Source organism: Capsicum annuum, chromosome 7, assembly GCF_002878395.1.
Source record: "Capsicum annuum cultivar UCD-10X-F1 chromosome 7, UCD10Xv1.1, whole genome shotgun sequence".
NCBI classification, from domain to species: domain Eukaryota; kingdom Viridiplantae; phylum Streptophyta; class Magnoliopsida; order Solanales; family Solanaceae; genus Capsicum; species Capsicum annuum.
In genome coordinates, this window is record NC_061117.1 from 66,582,235 (window position 1) to 66,595,328 (window position 13,094).

General features: G+C 37.8%; 1 protein-coding gene across 6 annotated transcripts in view; it reads left to right on the forward strand.

Annotated features, from left to right (window-relative positions):
* The window catches only part of LOC107876583 (1-phosphatidylinositol-3-phosphate 5-kinase FAB1B), a 69,206-nt gene extending 56,112 nt beyond the window's left edge, over positions 1 to 13,094 (forward strand). For 5 of the 6 annotated variants that reach the window (XM_047393565.1, XM_047393567.1, XM_047393570.1 and 2 more), the window contains 3 exons: positions 119 to 1,621; positions 2,186 to 2,452; positions 12,405 to 13,094. In XM_047393565.1, the coding sequence (XP_047249521.1) occupies positions 119 to 1,621; positions 2,186 to 2,452; positions 12,405 to 12,719 (2,085 nt within the window). In that variant the 3' untranslated portion in view covers positions 12,720 to 13,094. Of the gene's footprint in view, positions 1 to 118; positions 1,622 to 2,185; positions 2,468 to 11,617; positions 12,037 to 12,404 lie in introns of those variants that run through there. The other variant, XM_047393568.1, reaches the window with a different exon arrangement.

Here is a 13,094-nt window from a genome sequence, read left to right on the forward strand (position 1 = left end):
GGGGGGGGTGCGGTCTTTATTTCTTCTGTTTACCCTTTTCATTTTATTTTGGTAAAGCAGCAATGTATCTCCAAATGACTTAATGACATATTTCTTACTGGTGTCCCCATTGGTCCAGGAATTGTTACGCAAGGCGCTTAGCAGAGAGGTCAAAGTTGGTCAGCCTGCAGTTGACATCCTTGAGATAAATCGACTGAGAAGGCAGTTGGTTTTCCATGCTTATCTATGGGACAGCCGCTTGATACATCTTTCCAGTTCTTATGGTAAAAATTCCCAAACTCAGGGCAGTTTGACTCAACTGAAGGAGAAACCCCCCAGCTTTAGTGAGGAACTTCCTGAAAGGACTGCAATTTCGGGACCTGGAAAAAGCTTGGGGAGATATGATTCAGTTCTTCAGAATGTGAAGACTGAAATAACATATAATGAAGGAAGACAGTGTCAGATTCCTGAAGGGGTTCATGAAAGATTAAATACTGATGAGAAACTAACTCACGGGAAAGACAGCGAGGTCTTTTGTTCAATAAGAAGTACAGGAGATGGAATTTTACTGGAACCTGGAAAAAATATCAGACGCGTTCTTTCAGATGCAAAGTTCCCTACTGTGGAAAGTTTATCTGACACTTTTGATGCTGCATGGACTGGTGAAAGCCACCTGGCTATTAAGGAGCATACCAGTGAGTTTCCAGGTTCGTTCATTGTTGATTCTACTGCTTTGACTGGTGTGGCAACAACTGCAGATGTCAAAAGGTCTATGTATGACAAAAATGGGGCTGAAACACCTCATTTATCTGCGAAATCTGACACCACAGACTACCTGACCTGGGCAACAGCACATTTCTCAAACTTCTATCGTTCCTTCAACAAGAATATCACAGAAAATCCACAATTTGTTGGTAAATTGAATGAGCATAGTCCTGTTTATATCTTGTCGTTTAGCGAATTGCAACATCAAGGTGGTGCCAGGCTTCTGATGTCTATTGGTGTTAATGACATTGTTGTTCCAGTTTATGATGATGAGCCGACAAGTATTATCTCATATGCACTTGTTTCACCAGATTATCACAATCAAATGTCGGATGAATCTCGAAAACTGAGAGAGAATCACAAATCTTCAACTTCATTGCCTTTTCTGGATTCATTAAATTTTCTTCTGCTCCACTCTGTGGATGAAATAGTTTCGGAATCTTCAAGAAGTTTTGGATCTACTAATGAAAGCATGTCATCGGGTTTTAGCTCTCGCAACTCAAACCTGGATCCACCTGCATATATTAATGCTATGCATGCCCGAATATCTTTCTCAGATGACTCCCCCCCAGGAAAGGTTAAGTACACAGTCACATGCTATTATGCAAAGCAATTTGAGACCTTACGGAAGTCATGTTGTCCCCATGAATCAGACTTCATACGTTCCCTTAGCCGATGCAAAAAATGGGGTGCTCAGGGTGGCAAGAGCAATGTTTTCTTTGCCAAAACGTTGGACGACCGATTTATCATCAAGCAGGTTACAAAGACAGAATTGGAGTCGTTTATCAAGTTTGCACCAGCTTACTTTGAGTATTTATCTGACTCAATAGCTAGTGGGAGCCCAACTTGCTTGGCAAAGATTCTGGGGATCTACCAGGTATCATATTTGCTGTATTTCGTTTCTATTTAACCGAAGTCACTGTTATAATCAGTATTTTCAGCTTTCTGATATCTGTGTGCTGTGGAGCACTTTTATTTGGTGAACCAGTCTGGTTTGTAACTAAGTTGTATCTGTGAGGTTATTAGATCTCCATCTGGACACAACTTCTTATTGTTAAAATATTTGAAGAACGTGTAAAATTATCATTGTTAGGCCTCCCATTTTGAAATTTCGATAGAGCTAATTTTCCGTCATAGTTAATCCTTTGCGTTTGAGGAGCAGCTCGCTGTACCTCGCTGTACCGTAAAGAAATCAAAAGCGCCCCCCCTCCCCAAGAAAATCATATAAATTGGTTCATAAGCTTTAGCTTCTGCAATTTGGTCTGGCCTCCCTGAAATTTTCCTTGCATCCAAAAAAAGAGAGAGACTGCCTGAAATTTGTTTGCTCCCCAATTTTTAACAGCATTTTGGTAGTTATATGTGTTCATTTCTTCTTCACCCCCTCCCCCACAAATACTTCTTGCTGTGATCCTCACGTCATTTTTCTTTGATTATTTGTTAGGTTACATCAAAGCATCTCAAAGGTGGGAAAGATTCGAGAATGGATGTGCTTGTTATGGAAAATCTTCTTTTTAATCGCAACATCACTAGACTGTATGACCTCAAAGGGTCGTCTCGATCACGCTATAATCCAGATTCAAGTGGAAGTAACAAAGTCTTACTTGATCAGAACCTGATTGAAGCATTGCCAACTTCTCCGATTTTTGTGGGAACGAAGGCTAAGCGGCTGCTGCAGAGAGCTGTGTGGAATGATACTTCATTTCTAGCAGTAAGCTTTAAAACAGTATCCTATATGACTAGTAACTTTGTTAAATTGTGTTCTGTAAAGAGTTTGTGCATTTCTTAATTCTTTTAGAATATGAGACTCTTCTTGATGATCTTTTGTTTAATAGTTTCTTTTAAATATTATGTTTAGTTTTATTTTAAAAGATAAATGGTAGTCTTTATTTTTAAGAAGTGTCTTGTAAGACTTATGAAGTGTGTCTTGTAAGACTCATGTAGCTTATAAGTATAGTCTTTTGTAAAATGTTGACTATGAATGAATGTTGAATGTATGTATGAAAACTCCTGCTGAACCTTTTTTTCTTCTCTTAAGCTCCAAATTGTAACAGTGGTATCAAGAGCCTGTTAGCATGATGTAAATATTGTATATTAATGTAATCATATATTGTTGTATATTGGTGTAATTACATAGATTTGATTTAGTAGTTAAAGAGAATAATAGTGACTTTAGTAAGAGCAGATTTGGTGGGATAGAATAGCGGATTTAGAGAGATAAAAAAACTTAACTTTAGGGATAGGAAGACGGATCTTTAGGGATGTAATCATTGAATATTTTCTATTTAATGACAAGACTCTCAATATTGAGAGGCATTCAGCTGAAAATTGACATGGTATCAGAGCCTTCTCTTGGCCGTCTTGTTTCATAGAGTTCATTTGTGGTTCCTTTCAGTCTTTTTGGAAAATTTTGGTTTTTGTTGATTGTTCCTCGGCAATTAACACCTTGGATTTTGATCTTGGTCATTTTGGTTATTCTTTTTGAGTCGGTGTTTCTAGTTTTCATAAATATGACTTCATATCAGTTTGAATCACTGGAAAGAATTTCTTGTCATGGGAGTTTCAGTTTCAGTTATTTGTCACTGGAAAAGAACTATGGGGCCATATAGATGGAGTCGATCCTGCTCCTACTGATCCTACAAAGTAGGTGAATGGAAGATTAAAGGTGCTCGGGTGACGACATGGCTTTTAGGGTCAATTGACCCTTTTATTGTTCTTAATCTCAGGCCTTACAAGACAGCTAAAGCCATGTGGGATTATTTACAAAGGGTTTACAAACAAGATAATAGTGCTCGACGCTTTCACTTAGAGTATGAAATTGCTAATTACTCTCAAGAAGATCTTCTATTTAGGATTATTTTTCTGGATTTCAGAACTTATGGGCTGAATTTACAGATATTGTTTATGCCAAAATACCGGGCGAATCTCTCTCTGTAGTTCAACAAGTTCATGAGCAAAGCAAGCGAGATCAATTTTTGATGAAGTTACGCTCTGAGTTTGAGACTGTTCGCTTCCACTTGATGAATCGTGACCCGTCTCCTTCCTTTCTCCCTCCTTGGATGTTTGTTTAAGGGAATTACTTTGGGAAGAGCATCGTTTTGTCACACAAAATGCTTTCAAGCAAGTTGATGATATTGTTGTTGCATTTGCTGCCCAAGGTAAAGGAAAGGTTAGGGATATGACTAGAACTCAATGCTACAGTTGCAAGGGATATAGTCATATTGCTAGCAATTGTGGCAGGAAGTTTTGTAATTATTGCAAACAACAAGGACACATTATCATAGAGTGTCTCACACGCCCTCAAAACCGTAAGGTTAATGCTTTTCAAGCTGGGACAAATGGTTTCACTACTGAGAACTCATCTTCGGGACAAGTTCTTACTCCTGAAATGGTAAGACAAATGATCATGTCAGCCTTTTCAGCTTTAGGGCTACAAAGTAATGATCTTGCATCTAATTTTTGGTTTGTTGATTCTGGAGCTTCCAATCATATAACCAACTCATCTAGTATGCTAAAAAATGTTCGTAATTATCATGGTCCATCACAAATTCAAGTTGCCAATGTAGTAATTTACCCATTACTGAGGTTGCGGATATTACCAAAACTTTCAACAATATTTTTGTGTCACCAAAGCTCTCCACTAGTCTTATTTCAGTTGGACAATTGGTAGATAACAATTGTGATGTGAATTTTTCTCGTAATAGTTGTCTTGTGCAGGATCAGGTGTCGGGGACGATAATTGCGAAGGGACCTAAAGTTGGACGACTGTTTCCTATACACTTTTCCATTCCTCGTGTTCTATCATTTGCTTATACTTCTACACCTAGTAAGACTGAGGTATGGCATAAGCGCTTAGGACATCCAAATTCTATTGTGTTATCTCATTTATCAAATTGGGGTTTATTAGGGAACAAAAATCAATTTTCCACTGTTTCCTTGGATTGTTCCACTTGTAAATTAGGCAAGAGAAATTCTTCCTTTTCCTAATTTTGGTAGTCGTGCTACAAAGTGTTTTGATGTCATTCATAGTGATGTTTGGGGTATTTCACCAATTGTTTCTCATGCTCATTTCAAGTACTTTGTGACATTTATAGATGATTATAGTCGATTTACGTGGGTATATTTTCTTCGTTCCAAATCTGAGGTATTTTCCATATTCAAGACATTTTTGGCCTACATTGAGACTCAATTTTCTACTTGCATCAAATTATTGAGATCTGATTCTGGTGGAGAATATATGTCTTATGAGTTCAAAAATTTTTTGCTTGAAAAAGGAATTGTCTCACAACGCTCTTGTCCATATACACCACAACAAAATGGGGTTGTTGAACGTAAAAATCGACATCTTTTAGATGTCACTCGTACTTTATTGATTGAGTCCTCTGTTCCATCTAAGTATTGGGTGGAAGCTTTGTCTACTGCTGTTTACTCAATTAATAGACTACCATCTAAAGTCTTAAATCTTGAATCTCCATATTTTCGTCTTTATCACAAAAATCCAAGCTATGATAATTTTCATACATTTGGTTGTATTTGTTTTGTGCATCTTCCTCCTTCTCAGCGTAATAAACTTTTCGCTCAGTTTACTAAACGTGTTTTTATGGGTTATAGTACTTCACAGAAAGGTTTTCTCTGTTATGATCCATGTTCTAATAAATTTCATGTTTCTAGAAATGTTGTTTTCTTTGAGAATCAGTATTTTTTTCCTACTCATGTTGAGTCATCTCCTGCTTCTCTTTTTCTTCCTACTTTTGAGGATTTGTCATCTTCTTCTAAGAGGTTCAAACCTGGATTTGTGTACGAACGTCGGCGGCCAACTTTACCCCCTCCTGATATTGATCCGCCACCTGAAACTGCTACACAACTAGAATCTGAGAATTCTTCAAGGCCTGCTCCTCTTAAGCCCACTCGGCGATCTATGAGAGTATCTCGTCCTCTTAATTGGTATGGCTTTTCTTCTAGTTTATCTACCATTTCTGTTCCAACTTGTTACTCACAAGCTTCCAACCATGAATGTTGGCAGAAGGAAATGAAGGAAGAACTTTTGGCTCTTAAAGAAAATGACACATGGGATATTGTTTCATGTCCTTCAAATGTCCATCCAATTGGATGTAAATGGGTTTATTCAATTAAACTTCATTCTGATGGAACTCTTGATCGGTACAAAGCTCGGTTGGTTGTTCTTGGTAACAAGCAGGAGTATGGTGTGAACTATGAAGAGACTTTTGCACCGGTAGCAAAAATGACGACGGTTCGGACTATTGTTGCCATTGCTACTTCACAAAATTGGACACTTCATCAAATGGATGTCAAGAATGTTTTTCTTCATGGTGATCTCAAAGAGGATATTTATATGAAACCTCCACCAGGTTTGTTCTCATTACCTACATCAGATGTATGCAAGTTGAAGCGGTCTCTGTATGGATTAAAACAAGCTCCCAGAGCTTGGTTTGACAAATTTCGATCTACTTTGCTACAATTCTCTTTTAAGCAAAGCAACTATGACTAATCTTTTTTCCTTCGGAAAACATCCACAGGTTGTGTTCTTCTTTTGGTATATATCGATGACATTATTATTACAGGAACTGATTCTATACTAATCACTAGCCTACAACAACAACTTAAGGATTCTTTTCATATGAAAGATCTTGGTACTCTTACATATTTCTTGGGTTTGGAAGTTCATCGTGATTCATCCGGTGTGTTTCTAAATCAACACAAATATATCCAAGATTGGATTTCTTTGACAGGTTTTCAGGATTCCTCCTCTATGGATACTCCATTAGAATTGAATGTAAAGTATCGCCGGGAGGAAGGCGATCTTCTTCCTGATCCAACTATATTTCGGCAATTAGTTGGGAGCTTAAATTACCTTACTATTACCAGGCCTGATATCTCTTTTGCAGTTCAACAAGTTAGTCAGTTCATGCAAGCTCCCCGTCATCTTCATTTGGTGGTTGTCCGTCGCATCATTCGATACCTTCGAGGAACATCTAATCGTGGATTATTCTTTCCTATTGGTTCGCCTATTCGTCTTAATGCTTTTAGAAAATTGAGCGGGATGTTCTGACACTCGTCGTTCAGTTCCTAGTTGGTGCATGTTTCTTGGAGTCTTTGATATCTTGGAAGAGTAAGAAGCAAGACCGCGTGTCAAAATCTTCAACAGAGGCTGAATATCGAGCAATGTCTACTGCTTGCTCCGAGATTGTGTGGCTTCGTGGACTACTTGCTGAGATTGGATTTCCTCAATCTAATCCTACTCCTCTCCATGCTGACAATACAAGTGCTATTAAGATTGCTACTAATTCGGTTTATCATGAGCAGACCAAACACATCGAAACAGACTGTCATTATATACGAGAAGCTGTAGATAAAGGTGTCATTACTCTTCCGCACGTGTCCAGTGATCTTCAAATAGCTGATGCATTTACAAAATCAATGGCATGACATCGACATCAGTTTCTCATTGGCAAATTGATGCTTCTTGATCTACCAACATCAATTTGAGGGGGGATGTTAGCATGATGTAAATATTGTATATTAATGTAATCATATATTGTTGTATATTGGTGTAATTACATAGATTTGATTTAGTAGTTAAAGAAAATAATAGTGACTTTAGTAAGAGCAGATTTGGTGGGATAGAATAGTGAATTTAGAGGGATAGAAAAGCTGATCTTTAGGAATAGGAAGACGGATCTTTAGGGATGTAATCATTGAATATTTTCTATTTAATGACAAGACTCTCAATATTGAGAGGCATTCAGCAGAAAATTGACAGAGCCAACCTTCTTGAGGGATCTGTGAAGGCCTAAAGATAAGTTTTTTTCAGATCTTCTAAAAAAAGAAACCTGAACAGCAATAACATGGCATCCAACAACTTCTTGGGTGCAGGTCCTATGTTTACAGGAGAAAATTATCACATATGAGTGATAAATATGAAGGCTTATCTCAAAGCTCTTAGTCTATGGGAAACAGCTGAAAGTGAAAATGATTCCCCTCCATTGGGACCAAATCCAACTGTTGCACAAATGAAGAATTATGAAGATGCAAAGTTCAAGTAACCAAAGGCATTCACGTGTCTTCATTCAGCACTTTCAGATGTGATTTTCACAAGAATAATGGCTTGTGAAACACCTAAAGAAGTATGGGAAAAGCTAAAAGAGGAGTTCGATGGAAGTGAAAGCGTGAAAACTGTCAAACTCTTAACTCTCAAAAGAGAATTTGAGATGTTATGGGTGAAAGAAGTAGATATAGTGAAGGAGTACTCTGCCAAACTTCTGAAAATTGTAAACAAAATAAGATTATTTGGTGAAATTTTTTTAGATTCAAAGGTGTTGGAGAAGATGATGATAAGCTTACCAACGAGGTTTGAGTCCAAGATTTCAGCAATAGAGGAATCTTGTGATTTGAAGACTTTGTCCGTCGCAGAGCTGATTAGCAAGTTGTAAGCCCAAGAACAAAGAACAAGTATAAGAGATGAAGAAGTAGAAGAAGTGGCATTTCAAGCAAAGCATAAAGGCAAGCAACCTGTGAAGGACAACATGAGGATGGAAGGAGATAAAGTAGCAAAGAGAAAGCCATGGACTGAATCTTTACAAAAAGGAAAGTTTCCACCTTGTGTGCACTGCAAAAGAACCAATCATCAAGAAAAGGATTGTTGGTTCAAATGAAAGCCTTCAATTCAGTGTAAATTTTGCAGAAAAATGGGTCATAATGAGAAGAATTGCAGGGCCAAGCAGAATCAACCACAACAACGCCATGTTCAGCAGGCAAACTTCACTGAAGAGTCAGAAAAGGAAGAAAGCTTGTTTATGGCTACTCATGAATATAATGAGCTCATGTTTCACACACTTGACAAGTCACTTAAAGTTAAAGTTAGGATGGGAAATAGTGCAACATTAGAAGCACATGGAAAGGGTTCAGTTTCCTTTCAAACTAACCAAGGTACAAAGCTTATACATGATGTGTTGTATGTTCCATCTTTAGCATGTAACCTGTTGAGTGTTGGTCAAATGATGTTTAAAGGTTACTCCTTACTTTTTAAGGGAAAGCATTGTTTGATTTTTTATGCTGATGGTACTTTGATTGACAAAGTAGAAATGATGGATAAGATCTTTCCAGTAGATGGAAAGTTTGATAGTGCCAACTTTGTAAAATTGGATGATTCATGGTTGTAGCACAGAAGATATGGGCATTTTAGCTATGCCACTTTAAGGTCTATGTATGAGAAGGGATTGACTAAGGATTTACCTGAGATCTCACTATCTAAAGAAGTGTGTGGGTCATGTCAGATGGGCAAGGTGGGCAAGGTTTACACGAAACCATTTCCTAAAAGTGCTTCGTGGAGGGCAAGTGAATAGCTTGAACTTGTTCACACTGATGTATGTGGACCTATGAAAACATCATCCTTGGGTCAAAATAAATATTTTGTGTTGTTCATTGATGATTTTACAAGGATGACTTGGGTGTGTTTTTTGAGTAACAAGTCTCAAGTATTTTTAGTTTTTATGAAGTTTAAAGCTTTCGCTGAAAGACAGAGTGGCTGTAAGCTGAAGGCTTTGAGGTCAGACAATGGAGGTGAATATACTTCAAATGAGTTCAACAAGTATTGTGAAGATACAGGGATTGATCACAAGCTGATAGTAAGTTATTCACCAGAACAAAATGGAGTCTCAAAGAGGAAAAATAGGATGGTAGTTGAAATGGGTAGATGTTTGTTGCTTAAAAAGAAACTACCGCAAAGTTTTTGGGTAGAAGCTATTTCTACTTCAGTTTATTTATTGAATAGGCTGCTAACCAAAGCAATAGATGGTAAAACTCCTATTGAGGCATGGAGTGGAAAAAGGCCCTCTGCCAAGCACTTAAAAATCTTTGGTTCGATATGCTATTCTCATGTTCCTTCAGTGAAAAGAAGTAAGCTTGAACCGAAAGGTGAATTGGGGATCTTTATTGGTTATTCATTGCAGGCCAAAGGTTATAGAGTTTTCAACTTGCAAACAAAAGGTATTTCCATCAGAAGAGATGTAGTGGTGGATGAGCATGCTTATTGGAATTTGGATAAGGAGCAAGTTGAGAAAGAAAATGCAGGTTATTTGAACTTGAATCCGCTGTCTGAAACACAACCATTTGGCTCTGAAAATCTGGAAGAAGCTGAAGAATCAGATGGTGAATCCTTACTTGATTCGCCAATTTTGTAGACAAGATCCCTTTCAGATATATATGAAAGATGCAATGTTGCTATCTTGGAACCCAATACCTATCAAGAAGCATCAAAACATGATGTTTGGATTGAAGCCATGAAGGAGGAGATTGGTATGATAGGGAAGAATGACACTTGAAAGCTGGTTGATAAACCCAAAGACAGAATGTAATAGGGGTGAAATGGGTATATAGAACCAAACTTAATCCAGATGGTTCAGTTAATAAACACAAGGCAAGGCTTATTGTGAACGGTTATGCGCAAGTTGTAGGTTTGGATTATGGAGACACATTTGCACCTGTTGCAAGACATGATATGATACGACTTCTATTTGCTTTGGCAGCTCAATCAAATTGGAAGTTGTATCATCTGGATGTGAAGTCGGCATTCTTAAATGGACCATTGCAGGAATAAATTTATGTCGACCAACCAGAAGGCTTTCAAGTTGAAGGAATGGAGGTTAAAGTTTACAGATTACATAAAACATTGTATGGATTAAAACAGGATCCTCGAGCATGATACAGTAAGATTGATGATCATCTCATTTATTGCGGCTTCAAAAGAAGTGAAAATGAAGCCACTTTATATGTGAAGAAGGCTAAAGGTGGAGATGTGCTAGTGGTATCACTCTATGTTGATGATCTTCTGGTAACCGGAAGCAATGAAGCTATGGTGAATCAATTCAAGCTAGAAATAGAGACCAAGTTTGAGATGTCAGACTTGAGTGAAATGAATTACTTTCTGGGAATGGAGATTCATCAAACTACTGATGGAATCTTTATTTACCTGAGAAAATATGCATGGGATGTTCTTAATTCAAGATGGAGAAGTGTAAGCCTGTATCGACTCCACTAGTTCACAATGAAAAGATCTCGAAGTTTGAAGGACGTGATAAGGCTGATCCAACAATTTACCGAAGTCTAATTGGTAGTTTGCTATATTTGACAGCAACAAGACCTGATCTCATGTTCGCGGCAAGTTTTTTGTCAAGGTTTATGCATTCTCCAAGTCAAGTTCACCTTCGTATTGCTAAACGAACATTGGGGTATATCAAGGGAACTGTTGATTATGGTGTTTGGTTTAAAAGGGAAGAGCGAGGGCAATTGATGTGTTATTCAGACAGTGATTGGGCAGGAAGTGTTGATATGAAAAGCACTTCTGGATATGCTTTTACACTTGGTTCCGGCATGTTCTCATGGAATTCAAGGAAGCAAGATGTGGTAGCTCAATCATCTGCAGAAGCAGAATACATCGCTGCTGCTGGTGCAACTAATCAGGCTGGTTACGAAAAATTCTGCGTGATCTAGAGCAAAATCAAATTGAAGCTGTCATTAAGGTTGACAACAAGTCAGCAATTTCTATGGCCGAAAATCCAGTGTAACATGGTCGTAGTAAGCATATAAATGTTAGATTTCTGTATTACTTGAGCTAAGAATAAGAGAGAAGGAAGAAAAGGAAGGATCTAGAAGAAGAATCTGATTTTTTACTAACTGAAATCTGTTACATTAAGTCTCTATAGGCTTGCATTTATAGTGTTGTTTGTTAGCTTCATGTGACAGCTGTATAGTGACAGCTGTCACTTCTAACTAACTAACCTCCTAACACATACAACACACCCACTAACTTATTCTAACAACCATCAACTTGATCACTAGCTCAACAATAAATGTGAAGTTTCACGCTATCAGGCAAGCAGAGAAAGATGATGAAGTTAATCCAGTTCATTGCAGCTCCGATCAGCAGATTGCAGATATTTTGACCAAGGCTCTTCCTAAGGGAAAATTTGAAGTTCTAAGGGCTATGCTGGGAGTATCCAAGAAAAGTCTCAAGGAGGAGTGTTAGAATATGAGACTTTCTTGATGGTCTTTTGTTTAATAGTTTCTTTTAAATATTATGTTTAGTTTTATTTTAAAAGATAAATGGTTGTCTTTATTTTTGAGAAGTGTGTCTTGTAAGATAGTGTGTCTTGTAAGACTTATGAAGTGTGTCTTGTAAGACTCATGTAGCTTATAAGTATAGTCTTTTGTAAAATGTTGACTATGAATGAATGTTGAATGTATGAATGAAAACTCCTGCCGAACCTTTTTTCTTCTCTTAAGCTCCAAATTGCAACAAATTCTAACTAGGGTTACTAGTTTATCATTTCCTCTCTTCAAGAAGATTAAAGCAGATGATTGCTGGGACCCCTCCCCATTTTCTCGCTTTGTCACAGCCCACATCTTTTCTTGTTTTCTAATTGTTTCTCCCATCATTTGCAAGATGAACTTGACCTTGTCACTGCACCAGTTCTCTCATTTGTTAGTAGGTTCTCAAAACTTTTTTGGTGGTCGAAGTTAACCAGCATCAAGTATATGTTTTAAGTGTCCAAAGTGCGACTTCATGCTCTTCTAACACAACTATTAAAGGCAATGTGTGTTTGGTCCCTTGTTTGCTGTATTAATACAGAGTTATGGCTTTGCAGTCAATAGATGTGATGGATTACTCATTACTAGTCGGGGTGGATGAGGAGAAGCATGAACTGGTGCTTGGTATTATTGATTTCATGAGACAGTATACATGGGACAAGCATCTTGAGACATGGGTGAAGGCTTCCGGCATTCTAGGTGGGCTGAAGAATGCATCCCCAACAGTGATTTCTCCAAAACAATACAAAACGAGATTCAGGAAAGCAATGTCTACATACTTTCTGATGGTGCCAGATGAGTGGCCATCGTCAACAGACAATTCTCGTGGATCCCAATCCAATTTAGCTGAAGTCTCAAGTGGGCCTACATGATACATTAAATATCAGTGCAGAAAATTTGCAGGACATTTTCCCCGACTGGTCTTGGTATAATTCTATTCAACCTTTTCATATGCCATCAAGTTTTGTATATTTTGTGCAGGAATGTTGGGTAGTTGCTGTATCATTAGGATTATTTTTGTTTGCTCAAAGCAGTACTTTAGGGAGTTATTTCCACCAAAGAATTTGCTATCTTTTGGGCAGTCCCACAGCTGTATTATAAGCTCTTGTACAGACTTCATTTTCTTTTCATTTATGGTTTGATGTGAAAAATGCCGCCCCAGTGGACTATTTGAGCACCATTCCGATGCTCAATGGAAGCTCTTGGTATATTCATGTGTTTCTATGAGAATGAGACCGTTTTGACAA